Source organism: Panthera uncia, chromosome D4 (assembly GCF_023721935.1).
Source record: "Panthera uncia isolate 11264 chromosome D4, Puncia_PCG_1.0, whole genome shotgun sequence".
In the NCBI taxonomy this organism is placed as follows: domain Eukaryota; kingdom Metazoa; phylum Chordata; class Mammalia; order Carnivora; family Felidae; genus Panthera; species Panthera uncia.
The window spans coordinates 78,799,959-78,818,568 of record NC_064807.1 but is presented as its reverse complement, the minus strand read 5'-3'; the positions used below and the strand labels follow the sequence as shown (position 1 = coordinate 78,818,568).

Below are 18,610 nucleotides of genomic sequence, written 5' to 3'. Positions count from 1 at the left end.
ACACCACTGCACACAGTCTGGATGTCTGCTTGGGGAATTGTGCAGTGACAAGAGAAATTAATACTTTAATGGATTTTGACAACAACTCTATGTTAGGGGAATTCAAATGGCGTGGAGAAAAAAGTTAGGCTTTCTCTCTGGACCTGGTTGCTAATATGCATATGCCTAATTTATTAGCCGTGTTGTAAAAAAAAAAAAAAAAAAAAAAAAATCTCATTTTGTGAGGACCGAAGTTCTTGGAGGGATGGAATGCTACGTACGGACTGGAGGAGGCAGTTAATTCTTCCTGGCTGGGCTTCAGCTGACCGGAAGTCCCTGATTTTTGTTTGACATTTCGTTCGCACTCACTGTGCTGCAGCCAGGACGCTAGCCTTTTGTTTCCTGTCACCCTACTGAATGCCTCCACACCTCTGTGAGTGGGTTGCTGTAGTCCATCACCATTTTACAGAAGAGAAACAGAGGCCGAGCCTAACACAACTTCCCCAAGGCCATACGGGTAGGAAGTGAGTGGAGCCAGGATGGCTGTTATTCTTATTGCCATAAATTCTTATTGTTGCACTATTACCCTTAAAACAAAACAAAACAACAAAAAAAATGGCTTTCTAGGACCTGAAGCTGCAAATGACACACAAAGGTCACCCCCCCCCCCCCGTTTTCTTGCCTACGGCAAAATTACACCAAATTCTTCACGTTATTTGTTTTAAAGAATGCTTTTCTTACACAGTCATCTACAAGCGTGCCTTTTCTTTTGCATTGCCTATGAGATGTAGAGTACTATTAGGGGAACAAAAATGGGTTCTATTTTCAGCAAACTCACAGTCTATGGGGGAGAGAGGCCACAGACTTCCACGGCTGTAATATAAGTTTAGAAGATGATTGATTGCACAGGAGAGGAGCAAATGAGGTGCTGTGGGAAATCCAGAGGAGAGTGTATCTGGTGGGAGGGACGAGGGGGCTTGTGGGTGGGTTGGCACCTGAAGTGAGCTCGGCAAGGTGTGCGGGATTGGGGCCTGGATGTTGGGGGGGGGGGGGGGGGGGGAGCAGGGCACAGGCATCGGGGCAGTCATCTCTGGGTGTGAATGGGAGGGCCTAGGGAGCCCGGGGTGGTGGGGTGGGGGCAGGGAGCAGGTCAAGGACAGAGGCTTAAAGGACACTACCGCCAGGAGGGAAAAAAGACAGAGAACAGAAAACCACCAGGGCATGGGCACAGAAGCCAGGAAATGAGAGTTCCAGAAAGCGTGGTCAAAGCGTCATCAGATGCTATGAAGAAGCTGAACTGGAGAAAGACCGAGAAGGTCGGTGGCGATCAGGAGGGTCATGGTAACCCCAGGAAGAGCCGTGCGTTTGAAGCAGTGGGAGCAGAAAGGCAGTGGAAGCTCGCTCAGTACCGAGACCAGGAGCGCATCGAGCACCCAGAGTGACCTTCTCTAGGCCACGCCCTGCTGCGCCAGGGCTCAGACTGCAGTGTCCTCACAGAGGGTCAGCAGAGAGCCCCCTGGGCACTGGAGAACGCCGATGGAGGCCTAGAAAGAACAAGGTCTTGAGAGTCAGAGCCAGATTACCAGATGCGACCATTTAGAGGCAGGTGACCTTGAGGACTTCATGTAACCTGAGCTTAGCTTGGTAACAGCTAACACTTATTGAGTGCTTACTGCATGCCAGGTATGGTTCTAAATGCTCTACGTATATGTATTAGCTCATTTCATTTTCACAATGATTCTGTGACGTAGGTAGAATTATTATCCCCATTACACAAAGACACCAAGGCACGAGCATGTTAAGAGACTCTTCCAAAGCCACCAAGCTAGTGAGCAACAGGGCCAGGATTCCAACCCAGGCATTCTGCTTCCAGAATATCTCCATCTTAATATCTTTATCTTAAGGTCTCGTGTGGCTTAACCAGGGTAATTAATGTACAGAAGGGTTCCTGGCCCATAGGAGGGGCTCAGTAGGAGTTATCCCTCTTACCCCCTGACCACGTAGGAATACAAACTCTGGGCATCCTTGCCTGAGAAAGCTTGTGGGATCAGCCCCATAAGGCCTCACTCATGTTAGTGAAAACCCCAAACAGCACGACACACACAAAGACTGCCTCAAAAAGTGGGATACACACGCCTTGAGCCCCTGGGACACGAATGAAGATAGTTTTGTGTTCAACACCCTCACTGCGGGATGACCAGCCAGCCGTAAGGCAGTCCTGGGTGGGGAGGCAAATCAGGGACAGGTGAAATCCACCAATCAAGCAGATTTCATCCAAAATTTAAGGGGGAAGGATATTCGGCCTGGGATATGCCCACTGAATCCCTGGGTACCTGGTGTTCACCGGGCACATATACAGTATACAAAGGAGAACTAGGAGTACCACAAAAAAGGAGCTGCATTTGGATAAAATTGAAAGCCAAAAAGAATTACAGTCTAAGCAAAGGATAACTTCTACACATGGTTTCCGCCACTTATCGTCTGTGTTCACACAGGCCTATACTTTGGTGCAGAACTGTGTTTAAACACTAAAACGCTTTGTGTTGCAGACAGGCGCTGAGTGTGTAATTAAAAGGATCCCTTCATTAGCAGAACTAGACAATGAAAGCTCGAGTTGGCCTTTTCTGCTAATTTTGGAGGTGGTAAAACAGAGGCTAATACAACCACTGATTACAATCGTCACATAGATGGTGCCTTGCCGTTGCCACCAGGAAATCTTGGCTCCTCCTGTAGACAGACAGGCTCTTCCCATAGCTGGGAGGGACAAAGAGAAGGGATGCATTCTGGCAACGGATGTGGAGGGGTGTGGCGGTGGCGGTGTTAAACACGTGACCCCGGGTTCCGGGCCCAGCCCCATCACTTAGGCAGCTGACTTAACCTCCCAATGCCTCAGTATCCTCAGATGTAAACTGGAGTTAATAACTGCATCTAATTAATTAGACTGTTGTAAGAACTCAGTGAAACAATGCCCGTCTGTATTCGCCGTCCGATGTTTTGAGCACCTACTGTGTGTCCGGAACGGTGTCAGAAGAGAGATTCATACGTGAGTGACAGCAGGGCCCGCCCTCCTGTGACTCGCAGTCTAGGGAAGGAGACAGGTGTCAGAGACAGTCATACCGACAGCCATTTGGGTATGATGGCGACAAAAGGAATGCAGACCGTGGGCTCTGCTCTGGGCAGGGTAGAGATGAAACGCTCAATACTTACATCTTGGGATGAGCATGAGGATGATGACGATGTACAGAGAGTCCAGAAGGTCTTAGGGAAAGGAATGGCTGCTTCCAGCTCCAAAGGCTGAGGAAAGCTTTTTGGAAAAGGCGATGCGAAGTCTAAGATGTGAAGGACGAGTTTTTTCGCGTGGATAATTTCGGAAAGAACGTTTACAAAGAAGGGGAAGAGCGTGGAGAGGGGGAGGTGAGGTAGGCAAAGTAGCCCCCCACCCCACGCCAGTGCTCTGCTCACGAGGAGGGAGGGCCCGGTCGAGGGCGCCTGGGGCAGCCAGTGTGGGCCAGGCGCAATGAAAATCAGGAAATCCTTCTCCGGGTTCCTGTGAAAAGTTGAGCACTAGCCCAATCATCCACAGAAAGATGGTGGCCAACCACCTGGTGGGGTTAAAGATGGGACAATGCAGCCCTTTGGTGGAGGCGGGGGGTGGGGGGGAGTGGAGGGGGGTGTGGAGGAAGAATTCTCCTCCCTGCCTGCCAGGGTGGCCTCCACGGTCGGAAGCCTTTCATTCAGAATCAGAATTTTGGCCACTCCGGCATTTCAGTTTAGCGGTGGTTTGGTTTTTGTTGTTGTTGTTGTTGTTGTTGTTGTCCCCTTTCCTTCTTCCTTTTTTAAATGCTTTGGACAGGAAGCCAGGAGAACTGGGTCTGCCTTTGCCAGCACCTCTCGCTGGCCACCTCACCCCAAGCGAGTGTCTGCCTCGACTTCCCTGTATCATTCAAGAGAAAAATGAGGCGCAATGACCGCCAGGGCCCCTGCTAACTCCACGGTTTAACTTTTTCTTTATGGGGGGAACAGCAGTGATTTTGTGACGTTTCTTTGCACGTTATTTTGTGACATTAGTCATCCTCAGTAGAGAACCAGGGTGTCAGGTGAGGGGCAGTTTTCCAGTGAGGTCCGAGAAGATGAGACTCATACGGGGGATGTATTTAGGGCGAGACAAGAGGCCGGGTGCAGCTTGCAGTGAGATTTCCCGCTCAGAGAGCAGGAGGGCAGTCTAGTGTCTAGTAATGTGAGCTGGGGGCAGAGCAAACCGTCAGAAAGTGGTTAAAGAAACCCCATAGCCTCCGGAGTTCCCAGAGATGTGTGCTGATCTCTCCCACTGAGCCTGGTGACCAGACAGTGAGCCTCTGGAGATGATGGCGGGAGATCAAGTTGGTGATTATCATCACAGCGGCTAACAGGTACTGAGGCGCCGTGCCAAGCACAATGCATCCACTTTCTCTGTAATTTACATCAGCCCAGTAGGTTAGGTGCCATTATTATTCCCATTCTTTGTAAGAGGAAGCTGAAGGTTTCCTTGAGGTTGTATGACTTGCCCGAGGTCGCCCAGATCCAGAGGGCAGAGCCGGGACTCCAGGGGAGCAGCAGGCTGGCGCCCTGTGGCGAGGAGCTGCCTGGCATCACCCCTCCCTGGCCCACGTGACAGTGTGCCTCATTGACTCTAACTGCCCAAGACAAAGAGAGCAAGAACGACGGCAAGATGCTGGCTGTGTGCGGAAGGGCGGAGCAGAGAGAGCCCTGTTAGGAAAGAAGCGTATTGCGAGGTCTGTCAGTTCCTTCATCCGGAAAATGAGAGGGCCGAGCCCCGTGACCCTTGACGGCCCTTCCCGCTCTGAAATAGCATGCGCTCTGGGTCTGTGGGGATGGGGGCACTGGAGTAAGTCCTCATGTTTGTCCTTTTGTTAACTCGGGGCCTGGCAGGAAGATGGTCCTGTGGCAACCCCAGCCTGGGGGCTCTGGGAACTCGTCCCCAGCAGTGACTGAGACCCGGTCTGCTGCTGTCGCCACTGGGGCCCTTGTCAATTCATATACGCGACAAACGCCGTGCATCGGTGACTCATGCTAGCCTGTAATGGTAAAATAGGGATTCATTTGTTCGGCAACGGGGACCAGCCCCATCCAGATACGTGCTGGTTACTCCCGCGTCATCCCATTGAGGTCAGTTACGAGCCCCCAAGCAGATCCGTCTGGATGCTTCATAGGGAGGCTGTGTGTTTGATCCTAAGCAATGCAATAGTCCTGGGCTAGGCTTGGACAGGGTGCCCTCGCAGCCACGCTCCCTCATAGGCTGCATGACATCCCAGAAGTAAGAGACTTCCCTCCACCGTCAGGGAGGAGAACGTGTGTCTAGAGAAGGTGCGTAACTACAATGAGTTGTAGCGTGACAGGGTGGAGAGCGCCTGGGCTTTGAACCCAAACAGACCCAGGTTCAAATCCTCACTCTCAGCCATGTAATAGCTGAGTGACCTTTGCAAAGTAGGGTAACCTCTCTGAAGCTAATTTTTCTCTTGAGTAAAATGGGGCCACTGATAGTACGTAAGTCATAGGATCATTGCCAGGCTCAAATGAGATGTTACCCGTATCCCGCCTGACTCTCGGGCACTCAGTGCCTGGTAACTCCTCGTGTGTGAAAGAGGGTCGTGCACCGGTTAGAAACAAGGATGCTAGCACCTGCCTGCCTGGGTTTCTAACCTGGGTTTCTAACCGGGATTAGACTGTATCTTCATACCTCAGTTTCCTCATCTGTAAAATGGGCATAATAATAACACCTACTTTGTAGGATTGAATCAAGGTTAAGTTTGTTTTAAACTGCAGTACCTGGCACATAGCAAGTGCTGCCAATATCCGATATCGTCACCATTGTGTTTGTTGCTGTTCCTGTCACGCCGTGCTGGGGAAAGAAGTGATCCAGGGAGGTGGCCGCGGCCAGGTGAGCCCTCAGAAGAACATTGCGTGGAGGGGGACAGGTAGGCCCAGCCTGGGCCTTACAGGGACTGGAGCATCGGACAAAGTTCCCTCCCTGAGTACTTTGCCTCATCAATTTGGAAACACCTGCCTCGCCCTCTCTATCATCTACTGCCTTCTGTTCAAATAGCATCGCATCACCATCAAGCAAATGGGGCCCTGCGATGGCAGAGATTCATCAAGTGACAGAGCTGGGCTACGTGGTAGTTCCGTTTATTTTTAGTGACTTCACCCTCCAGCTCTTTAAATTAGCTGCTGGGCTAATTTAAGGCACTTCTTTGGTACGCGGTTAGCAGTTTCTTTAGGAATGACAAGGTGCAGTTAAATCCCCAAGAGACTGTGGGGACAGGTCTTGGTCAAATGGCAGGGAAAGGAGCCTGCTTACCTCGGTGCAGCACCACCACTGCCCACGAGGCTCTCCTGCCAACCCACGGATTGCCCAGCAACACAATCCAGGGTGTTCTCTCCCTTTCTGACCCCCATGGTCAAGCTGTTGCCAAATCCACCCTCTTTCACCTAGAACCAGCGATCCTGAGATCTTAGCCTGCCTTGGAATCACCCACGAGGCTTGCTACGCAGATTGCCTGGCCCACTCACAAAAGCTTCTGAGTCCACAGGCCTGGGATAGGGCCAAGGATTCATATTCCTAACAAGATCTCAGGTGATGCTGATCCCGCTGGCCGGGGATGTACGCTTTCAGAATGATTGACCTGGAATATTCCAGTAGCTTCCTAACATCGTCCAGTCGCCTGCCTCGATTCAGGACTCGTGCTGCTGGCAGCCTCGTTCACCTTGACCACACTTCTGGCTTTGCCACTCCCCTCCCCTAAATCCACCACTGCTGATCTCCCGCACTACCAAATCCAAACACCCTTGTCTGACCTCCTAGATCCTATGAGACCCAGACACCCCCACCAGCTTCCTGCTCGTATTCCCACCCATTCCCCTTCATGCATACTACCCAGCAAACCAACCTCCTTCCATATGTTCTAGGTCCCACTCTGCATGTTCAACTGGCCAATTCCGCCTAGCTCACTTATTGTTTATGGATGGGTCTTGTCTCCCCCGCCCGCAACGTGGTCACGTGCTTCTGGGGTGGTGAGAACTGTGTCCACCTCACCGAGGCCCCTGGGACAGGGAAGTCCTCGGACAAATAAAATTATCGAAGGGCTGCTTAACTAAAAATGGTGACTATTTCTCTGAGAGACTTGGCGCACTTTCTCCGACACTGGAATTTGACCTTGCTTTATCTACCTTCCGATTTGGTTGCTTTCTGGGGCTGTTACGGAGCGTCTGCCTAAGGAAAAAAGTCTTTGGTTGGATTTAAATCCAAGTAGCACAAGAACGATACAGTGAGCTAAGCACGGAATGTGTAGTGGTATAGTCCGAAGTATGAATTCTGATTCCACTACTGATCTGTGAGGTTGGGCAATTATTCCGGTTCTCTGGGTCTTGGGCTTTTAATCTGTAAAATGGCACCTACCTCGTAGTTTCCGCCTACCTCGTAAAATCGTTATGAGAAACAAATGAGGTACTAGAAGCAAGTTGCTGGGCCCAATGCTTGACGTACAGTAGGTCCCCAATACATAGCAGACAAAATAAGAGTTAGGTGGTTTTTCACAAGAGTTTTAATAAAAAAGAATCCCATTTTATTTGAAAAGCGATAATAGATAAAACATTCCAGAATTTTAATGAATCAAGGATATACCAAATTCAATAAAAAAAAAAAAAAAAGAAATTACCCCAAAGGACTAGTAAGCTTGATTTATGTTTTCTTTACCAGTCACTTTTATTTCATAAACCCGCCGTTTCCATTAAAATGCTATTAAGTAAAAAGAGGATTTTACAGTATTTGTGATAACTTGGATCTCGATGTGATCATTGGAATTAGCTCAAGCAAAGATACCATTTCTCACTGTTTTATCTCTTCTTCTGTATCAGCTACATCTTTACGGCCTTCTTCCAGTTGAGTAAAACACTTCCCCCTAAATTTGTGGTTTTGAGTCTATGAAAATTATATCTGTGGCTTAGAAGGCCCTTGTCATCTTGAGCATATTAATTGGGATTCAGGAAGGAAGGGAAGCGGTAGTCAGCCAGTAAACACAGCAGCCCTTGAAAGAATGTGAAGGGCTCACGTAAAGGAGAAAAAAAAAAAAACCCACTCCATCTGCGCGGCTCTGGGGCAGACCCTGTGGCAGGCTGAGGACGCTGTCGAGAGACCTCCTCTGACATGCATATCAGCGGGAAAGCCTGCCCAGCCCAAGAGGTCCCCTGGAGGTGGCGGGGTCCCCGTCACCAGAGCAACCCAGGCAAAGGCCACCACCCTGGACCATCTGCTAATTAAGGGACCCACTGATGGTAGTGGCCTTATCTGCCCGGGATTGAAGTTTCTTCTCTGAAATGGCATTGCCATGGAAGTGTTCTGGAACTAGATAAGAGGTGATGCGTACACAACACTGTAAATGTACTAAATGCCACTGAATTGTGCGCTTTAAAGTGATTAAAATGGCACCTTTTACGTTGCATGCATTAGACCACACGCCAAAAAATAGATGGCGTCATTGCACAGAAGGACCTCCAAGTCTGCGGCTAGCTGTGATGTGTCCTGTTTCGGAGAGGGAGCACATTCACTTAGGGACCGATCACCACATTCCATTTAGTCACAGACAGGCCATGTTGGGGCACCCGGATGGCTTCAGACATGCGCCTGACTCTTGATTTCAGCTCAGGTCATGATCTCATGGTTCGTAAGTTTGAGCCCCGCATCGGGCCTTGCGCTGAGCGTGGAACCAGCTTGGGATTCTCTCTGCCTCTGCCCCCACCCCCCAACCTCCCTCTCTTATATAAATAAAATTTTTTTTTTAAATAGGCCATGTAGACAGTCAATAGCCAACTGAAGGGGGCGGCTAATTAAATTATGGTTTGGCTTTAATACCGAATATTTCACATCCGTGAGAAATCACCTTCGTGAAAACGTGTTTAATGCCACGGGAAGATACTCTGGATGTGGGGCGCCTGGGTGGCTCAGTCGGTTAAGCGTCCGACTTCGGCTCAGGTCGTGATCTCATGGTCCGTGAGTTCAAGCCCCGTGTCGGGCTCTGTGCTGACAGCTCAGAGCCTGGAGCCTGTTTCCGATTCTGTGTCTCCCTCTCTCTGACCCTCCCCCGTTCACGCTCTGTCTCTCTCTGTCTCAAAAAGAAATAAAATGTTAAAAAAAAAAAAAGATACTCTGGATGTAACTTAAAGTGTGAAAAGAAGGATTTACACTATATGCAATGTGATCCTAACTTCATAACTATAGATAAGAAACCAAAACATAGTGGTCTTTATCCCTGAGCTGTGGGTGACAGATGATTTCGATTCTTTTATACGTCCTCAAAATGTCTGCAAAGAGCATGGATGACTGTTATACTCTGAAAACAAACAAAAAACAACCCAACTATTTAAAACACAACATAAATAACAGTACTTTGGATTCTGTGGCCCACCCTGTGAACCATGCTGTGCTTTCTAACAGTAGAGGGGCAACGAACGAGCCCTGGTTAGAAGGGCTGATTTACAATCCTGGTTCAGCTGTGACAAACCTTGCTGGAGCTCGGTTTCTTACCCGGAACAGAAGGCATAAGAGTAACAGTCACCTCGGGGCGACTGGGTGGCTCAGTCAGTTAAGCATCGACTTCAGTTCGGGTCATGATCTCTCAGTCCATAAGTTCGAGCCCCACGTCAGGCTCTGTGCTGACAGCTCAGAGCCTGGAGCCTGCTGCAGATTCTGTGTCGCCCTCTCTCTCTGCCCCTCCCTGGCTCACGCTCTGTCTCTCTCTGTCTCTCGAAGAGTGAATAAACATTAAAAGAAAAAAAATTTTTTTTTTTCAAAGAGTGACAGTCACCTCACAGGGCTGCGTGAAGAGCCAGCGAGGTACTGGAGATAGGACGGCTGATTGAAGGGTTCTCAGAGCTCTCTTCATTGTCACAGAGCATATTCAAACTGTACGTTTCCAAACCTTCCCTCGACCAAAAACCTAATGAGTGCTTAGCAAGTCAGCAACTGCCACTTCTCCAGTAATTTAAGAGCTAATTTCCAGAACACTACTACTCTTTCCTCATCTGTCTTCCTGTAACCTTCGTGTGGAAACATGTCATTTCACCTGAAAAGTAACCACTGACTTTTATGTACTGTCCTAAAATTCAAGGAGATGATGATAAAACCAGCTTAGCTGAAAGGAGATTGTGCAGTGTCCCACCCAGGAGCGTGTGCTTCTCAGGAGAAATCCTGGTGAGATTGAGCATTTGTTTCCCCAGAACCAACCACACGGCTGAACTTCAAAAGGGGTTTGTTTTGCTGGGGGCGCCTGGGTGGCTCAGTCAGTTGAGCGTCTGACTTTGGCTGGGGTCATGATCTCGTGGCTAGTGAGTTCGAGCCCTGCACAGGGCTTGCTGCTGTCAGTGCAGAGCCTGCTTTGGACCCTCTGTCCCTCCCCCCACCTCAAAATAAACATTAAAAAAAAAAGAACTGGTGTACAAAGCATCATAACCTTGGTATCTTACTTGAGGCATGGCTTGCCATTAAAAGCAAACTTGCCCACTTCAACAAATTCAACGAAACATTTCACAAAAGCCAAAAGCGTTCCAGGTCCTGTAGAGATAGAGTTGAATGAGATGTGGTAAGAGGGATTGGTCTACAGACAAATGCAGTGCCACTTGACCAGAGGAACAAAGAAGCAAGTCCAAGGAACAGGAATGGAGCATGGAAAGAGTCATTGGTGTGGTCAAGGAGACATCTGAGCTGGTTCTGGAAGTGGACCAGAAGAAATGTGCCGGGCAGCCAGGGCCAGGGGAAGACCTCAAAGGCCAAGGAAAGCAGGTACAAAGATACCAAAACGACCCAACTTGGTGACTGGTGATGAGCTCACAAGTGGGAACACAGGGGATGTGGCCACTTAATAAAGAAAAGAGTAGATAGTGGCCTTGAGCTCAATACCATGTGACGTGGTTGTAATTTTCCTGGATTAGTTAGCCAGTTGGGCAGTATGTACTGACCAAGTACAGCCTACTCAGGGTTGTCTCAGGAATGGATGCACACGTGGAAAAGGTCACACCTGGCCCTGGACCAGCTGAGCGACGTGAGCTGCAAGGAAGGGCAGAGAGAGGCACCAGCTGTGGAAGAGAGCTGGGGTGCAGTGGGCCCCAAGTCTCCGGTCCGGGCCAGACCACCTGGCAACAGGGGAGGGTGCAGGGAGCACCCCAGGCCTATCTAGGGGTAGTGATAGGAAATGAGGAGGATGGAGAAGAAATCGAGAAGGGCCTTGAGTGCCAGAATGAAAAGGATGGGCTTCATTGTAGGCACTTGGGAATCCCTAAAGAGTCGTAGTAAGGGACAACCCAGCCAGGTTTGCTTTAGAAGAGGTGCCTCAGGGGAGGGGGGGGGGGGGGGGGGCTGAGTCAGTTGAGCGTCCGACTCTTGATTTTGGCCCAGGTCATGATCCCAGGGTCGTGGTATCGAGCCCCACTTTGGGCTTCACGTGGAGCCTGCTTAAGATTTTCTCCTTCTGACCCTTTCCCCTGCTCACGGTCTTTCTCTCCTCTCTCTCTCTCTCAAAAAAAATTTTTAATTAAAAAAAAAAGAGGTGCCTCAGGTGCCAGTGTCTATGGGTCTATGGATGGGAAAGGCTGGAGGCGGTTGGTATGGTCCAGGGGAGAGCCCACAAGACCCAGGTTGGGGAGAGCAGAGCTCCCCAGTCAGGAAATACTGAGGAGGCAGGCCTGGCATTTATCCTGACATTTTCTGCTTGGGTAGCTGGCAGATGGGGGTGACAGTCAAGGAGATGGGGAGTGTAGATTTGGGGTGAGGGAAATGGGAGGGTGTTTCAGCCTGGGGTGACTGGGGCCCATCCTGAAGGTGCAGCAGGTGATGAATATGTGGGTCTGGAGGTGAGAAGAACATTCCAAGCCAGAGGTGGCTATCTGGGAGTTTTAGCTGTGACTTTTCTTGACTCTCAGAATAATTTCAGAATAAAATATCCAGACTCTGGGATCACAACATGATAATCATGGTTTTTTTTTTTTTTGTATGAGTTCCAAATAAGAAAATAGTTAAGCCAGAAAACGTAATTGTGCCTATTCCTAGAATTGGGTAACTGATGTATCTTTGCAAATTGTTCATTGAACTGTGCTTCTGGCTTCTTGCCAGCCCTCAATGAGATTTTTTATATTTCTTAATTATTCAATTACTACCCACAAGTAGGAGTTTGAAATCAAACCTAGGCTGCTCTGTAATAGAGTACTCTCTTGAATCACGAGTACGGTAAAGGCAGTTGTCCACATTGGGAAACCAGGATGGGAGAACAGAGGACGGTCCTGGCTCTGTCCTGGGTTCGAGTCCCGACCTTGCCACACACTAGCTATGTGAGCTTGAGCCGCTCGCTTCTCTGAGGTCAGGTTGCTGGTCTGTACAATGAAAACAGTGTCAGTGATAACACCTCCTGAGGTATCTGAACTGTAAAGAGAGGAGAATATGTGTGAGAAGGAGCTGCGTCCTATGAGTCCTGCTGCACCTGTTGGTTCATTAATTGCTCATGTACTTCAGGTCTCAGCAGCTTACGAAGCCATTAGCTGCAAAGGAGGATCCTTCCGACAGTGAGCCGGCCAGCGCCTCCGACGGCAACACGGATCCCGAAGCCCACCTGCCCTCCATCTGCCTTAAGCAGGTGTTCCCCAAGTATGCCAAGCAATTCAACTACCTGCGCCTGGTGGACAGGATGGCAAATTTGTTTATCCGGTTCCTGGGGATCAAGGGGACGATGAAGTTGGGACCAACAGGCTTTCGGACTTTTATAAGGTCAGTGAGACCGGCCCCTTGGCTTGGGGTTCGGGCAGGGTGGAGTCTGGCCCCGCATCTGGCTGGTCCCATCTCCCTGACCGCTTGGGGCGGTGGCAGGTGCGGGGGGGGGGGGGGGGGGGCGGGGTCTGCAGTGCCGGGTCAGTGCCCCAGCCGGGGCTGGATTGGCCCCGTGGCTGGAGCTAGGCCTGGCACACTCTAGTTGGTGAATGAACTAATGAATGTTACAGATGTGACAGCTTTCACCACCTTACACTTGTGGTTAAAACACAGTTTTGTGCTACCTTAAACTAGGTCCTTAGGCCACATATAAATAATTGCCCCTCGGACTCAGACAGACCTTGTGTTTCTTAAACTGGGGTGATGTTCTCCCAGTGGTAGTGGCTGGGTGCTGAGCATTTAGGAAGCTACAGCAAAAAAAAAAAAAAAGGCACATCTTCCCAAAGTGTCCATGTCGGGAGAGAAAAGCTAAATAATTCAGTTGATAAATAATTTAATGTATTTGTCCTGATATAAAAATAACACGGCTATATGATCGAGTATAACACAAAATTTGCATGAATTTTAAACATGAACCATGAGATAAATCAGCTGCGTTTTCGCCAAAGCCAACAAAATAAACCACGGCACTCGATTATTCCTTAACTTGCCTCTCCTCTCTGGGGCACTTTGGTGCAACACAGGTGTGAATAAATGTCTGAAGCAATACTGACTAGCTGTGTAACCCTTGAGCAAGTTAGTGACCCTCTCTGAATCTCAGTGATCCCATAAAACGGGGATGGAGCTAGCAGGATCGTGTGTCACACACCTCAGGGAAACTATCTGCTGGCATTCGATGTTGCTGTTGTTTTCTCGTCATTGATTTTAATATTTCTACCTTCCACTTCAAAGTCACGCTCTCCATAATTTTGTTCACTAAAGCAAATAATTAGAAGTCTCGAATTGGAAACATTTTGTCATGTGCTTCTCTCCAACTGAATTTTCTGAATTCTAACTCTGGCTCTCTGATATTCCTGATGGGATGGTGAACAGAAGAATCAGCAGGAATAATTGCCATTTTAGGAAACCTGAGTTCGTACTTGCACGGTGATTATGAGAAGGGCTTTGTGTTAGCTCTGGGGGCGTGGGGGGGTGGGAGGGGGAGGGGGAGGGGAAAGCCCAGTGGAAAGAGTCCAGGCTTTGAGTCTGGCTTCAGGACCAATCACATTACTTAATAGCTGTGTGGCTTTGGGCAAATCCCTCGCCTTCTCCAAGGCTCAGTTCCCTCGTCTATAAAATGGGAACAATCTCTCCTGCCTTTCAGGGTTATTATGGGGTTGGGATGTAATACATCCTCAAGCACCTGACCCAGAGCCTAGTTTACTGGAGCTATTTGTTAGGTGGGAGTCTTGTGACTATTATTTCCATTAGACAATGGACATTCTCAAGAAAGTCAACAGACGCATGTTGTTACTTCCCTGAAAATACTACCTGATACCTTCTGACTCATTTAGGAATTGCATTTGACTCATAGTAATAGATACTCATCTATAAAGGGTTTAAAATAATAAGATTAATTTTCTCTCATATAATAGGAAGCTTGACAGTGGGGATTCTAGGCTGGTTAATGACTCCACAATGTGATCATGCCCCACTTTCTTTTTGTCTTTCTGTTCATCCATCCTAAGCATGTGCTTTTCAAGCTTCAGGGTTGCCTCAGGGTCACAAGATGGCTGCTCAAAATCCAGCCATCATGGTCGAGTTCCAGGCAGGAAGAAGGAAGAATGGAGGAAAAGCAGAAGGCCATAGAAGAAGGGGGCTTGGAGAGATTTGAAAAAAATAGCTTACTGTAAGAATCACACTCTTGGTTGCCTCCAGGGTCAGGCAGGAAGCATAAGCCAGTGGGTGGGATCTGGAAGGTTGCGGAGGGGACATCCCTGGATAAAAGGAAAGGCTGCTGCTGGGCTAGTGTCACCAGAGCTTTTGATTTTCCAAGAGAAGCTAGAAATGCTGATTTTTTAAAGTTTTGATTGATTGATTGACTTAGAGCAGAGAGGGGCAGAGAGAGGAACAGAGAGAGAATCCCAAGCAGGTTTCCCACTATCAGCGCAGAGCCAGACGTGGGGCTTGATCTCACAAACCTCGAGATCATGACCTGAGCTGAAATCAAGAGTTCACACTTAACCAACTGAGCCACCCAGGCGCCCCTAGAAATGCTGATTTTTATATAAAATCTCAATACGTGCATATCCATGTTGGCTATTCAGAAAATAATTTTGAAACACTGGGTGGGTTCAATCAAAGTGTGACTGACCACAGAGCCCACCGGCGTGTGAGCTCCGGCATGAGAGGTAGGGAACGTACCAAGAGGGCTGCTAGGCTCATTCACGATCTCGAGAAGAAAACAGAACTGAGAATGGTTCTAGCAAAGGAGACTCCTAAAACACTCTCGGACTGGAACTAATGTCAAAACTATTGCTACAGATCTGTCTCTGTGTGATAGGCCTTATGATTTTTCCATCCTTTTTTTTTTTTTTTCTGAATAATTAAGGGCATTTGCCAGTAAAACCGATTTTGGTGAGGTTGGAGGCCCTCAGGTCACTGTCTGTTGCAGCACTGTCCACGGGAGCCTTGGTGCCCTGAGTAGGGGGAACAATGTCTTCAGGTGGGGAGCCGGACTCCGGCAGTGAGCCCCTCTCCCCTCCTTCCACACCCACCCAGCCAGTGTCCTGCAGGAAGAAGTGGAGAAAATGTTGCACAATCGTTAATAGATCTTTCCTTTTGAAATATACCAAGAGATCCCAACAGCAACTTAATCGTAAAAGATGATACTCTGCACTTAGATTTATCTGAGTATGTTCAGTCTTGCCAGCTAAATTTAACAGCAAGCGTTTTCTCTTGCTAACAACTGCTCGCTCTCTCTCTCCTTTCCACTTCGGTTTAAATTTTGCTTCATTATGAATTAATAATATTTATGCCATATGTTAAATCGAGCCAAGTGCCCTTCTATGGAGCACTGCGCAGGAGACGTACTTGCTGGCTAGATATACACTCCTCTCAGATCTCCCACACAAACGACAGAAGCTGAACTTGGCTTTCACCTGGACGACCCACTCTTTCTCTCCAAGTTCCTTAAAGAGAACAGGAGGGAACAAAACAAACATCCGACTGAATTTATTTTCAGTGACCATCTCTCATAATGTGCTGCATAGATCAGCAGTTTTAGGAGTGAATTATGCTAATGCCAGTCTGGCCACATTCTACTTTTCTACCAAGAAATGAGAAATAATGAACTGTCGTTCCCTTGTCTAGACTTAACTCATCGAACCAGCTTTTCATGTCGTTTCCTCAGGAGGCACATAATAGTAGCACATATTACCATGAATTAAGCGCCTCTTTCCCCCCCCCCCTTTTTTTTTTATGTCATAATAATTCCTGGGGCGTGGAGACTTCTCTTTCTCTGAGAAATAGAAATTGTCTGATTCTTCAACTTGACAGCTTTCTTTGAGGGAAATGCATTTTTGCTGTTTTCCTTCCATTGGATTACTAATCTGGGGGGCTTTCTATGTAACTCACTAAGAACACATTTTCCAAATGTATCCTATATCAGAATTTGACATCAGTTTGCACGTGCTGGCGTTTTCCATTTCCACAGCCTGAACGTTAAACACTTTGCCAAAACCAGGTTCGTTTCTGGGAAATGGAGGCCACTTGGAGGGCCCTGCTCAGCCCTTTGTGGTTTTTGATCCTGGTCTCCTTTTAAATTAGAGAATGGTTTTTCTCTTTTTCCTTTTTTCCCCCCTTCCATTCCCTTTTCTCATAGGGAGATATTAATATGTTTCATAATGGGTAGCTGTGGGGGGTTTTATGCTCTGAGAGGCAACATGGTGTGTTAGAATGTTCTGGAATAGAACTGTAAAGGGTCTTGTCTCCCCTTCTGTCATTAACTCCTTCCATGACTTTGAAAAATCCCCCTGTTCTGTGATGATCTCTTTCCAGCAATATTGTGAGATCCTATGCTTGCGATATCAATAGCCTTTAAAAATATACATGTTATAAACCAGAATCATCATTTTCCCTCCTAGATATTTAGTGTTGGGTTTTTTTTAATTAACAAATATTGATTACTTGTTAGCCTTCACCTTATAGAAAACTCTCCAGGAAAAAATAAGCTTCTTTTATTTCACAGAGAAGGATGAATGTGAAGGAAATTCTATAAATAGAATTTTATAGAGTGGAAAAAGTTGGTTTCTAAATTTCCCATGAGATGTCAGTAGTTGTTGAGAGGAAATGAGGATGGTGATTTCAGATCTTTCTAAACTTGGGCTCCTAATGAACTTGAATGATTTGTGATTGTCTCCCACCATATGTGCCCAAATTCCTGTGATTCTGGGAGGAAAACAAAAACAACAAAACAAAACATTTCTTCGAAGTGGTTCTACATCATGGAGGAGGGCTGGGAGTCGTCATTTGTTACTTCCCCATGTGTGCCAGGCACTGAGCTAGTCCTTAAAATGGTTTTGTATGGTGAGTAGCGGTTTCCTTGTTGTACAAATAAGGAAATTCTGATGCAGAGAGCTTCAGTGACTTGTTCAAGGTCACGTCACAAAGTCAAGATTCAAAGTCCTGTGCATTTGACTCAAAGCTCTTTTTTTTTTCCCGTACACATTTCCAGTCTATCCTTTCTCAAGAATTGTTCTGGTTTCTCATGTTACCATATTTCTTGGACTTCTCTTCCACTAAAGAATTTACTCCTCTACTCCTTAGTTATTTGAGGAACTGCATCCCAGGGCATAAGAGGAAACGCTACCAAGATTAAGAGCTACCAAGGCTTCATGTTTTTACCCCAGACTCTGAGATCTCTTCCACCCTCTGAGAGTGGTATCCAAGACAGATTGCACTCTGTGTCACTCACTGGGCTCAGAATCCCACCTACACATCGTGGACACAAAATCAATTCTGCACCGAGTGGATGGATAGATGAAAAAGTCATTCGAAAGTCTTGACCCTCCAAACAAGGAGGCTTTTCCTGTTTGCATCAATGAGAATGTTGAGTGGCCATGGGGACAAACCTAGGAGAATCTGTCTCCAAGTGACCCTGGTTGTCTTCCCCCAGCCTTATATCCCAAAGCTTCCCAACAGGGTCTCTCTAGAGGCTCTGGCCTTACTGGGCCCTGCCTGGGACTATGTCTCAAATCCTGGGTTCTTCCTGCAGCCTTGGGCTGGGCCATCTCCCTACTTCTCCCCAGAGCTCCTAAGTCCACTACTCTGTCCTCCAAGGGAGGACTGGATGTGAATCCCAGCTATGTGATCTTGGGTAAGCTATGTCCCTTCTCTTGAGTCTCAGCTTACCTGTCCCTGGAATGGGACTAAGAGTACTTCCTTTGTAGGGTGGTTGTAAAGATGGACAGGAAAGGGCCTGGCATACTAAATGGGTGCCCGAGAAATAAAAGAATCAAAATCCTTTTAAAGCATCTCCTGTCTCCTGCAGCCAGCATGGGTCCCTCCTTCCCCTGTCCCCATACCAGATGTTACAATCAACTGTATTTGCAGGCATCACTAGGGAGGATGAGTTACCTCGGAAAAGGGATAAACGGAGAATTCTCTTTGGTAAATTACGGCCCCTGCTAAAGGTTTGACACTTCTATTTTCTACCTGTCAGAAAAAAATAACTATATACCAGTGGTCAGTTTGGTTTCCCTTTTTATACTCCATTAACCCACAGAGCAAGCCAGGCAGAGCTCCTGTCCCGTGGGGGAGCAGGTAGTCCAGAGGACACTGATACAATAATTAGAGAAAAGTGGTGGCCCTTCCTAACGAAGCTTGGAAAATGAGCAGCGCAGG

At 47.9% G+C, this 18,610-nt stretch overlaps 1 protein-coding gene across 1 annotated transcript in view; it reads left to right on the top strand.

Moving 5' to 3' along the window:
- The window catches only part of TTLL11 (tubulin tyrosine ligase like 11), a 236,875-nt gene that overhangs the window by 184,207 nt on the left and 34,058 nt on the right, over positions 1-18,610 (top strand). The window contains 1 exon segment of the mRNA XM_049637428.1: positions 12,536-12,787. Coding sequence (XP_049493385.1) covers positions 12,536-12,787 — 252 coding nt within the window.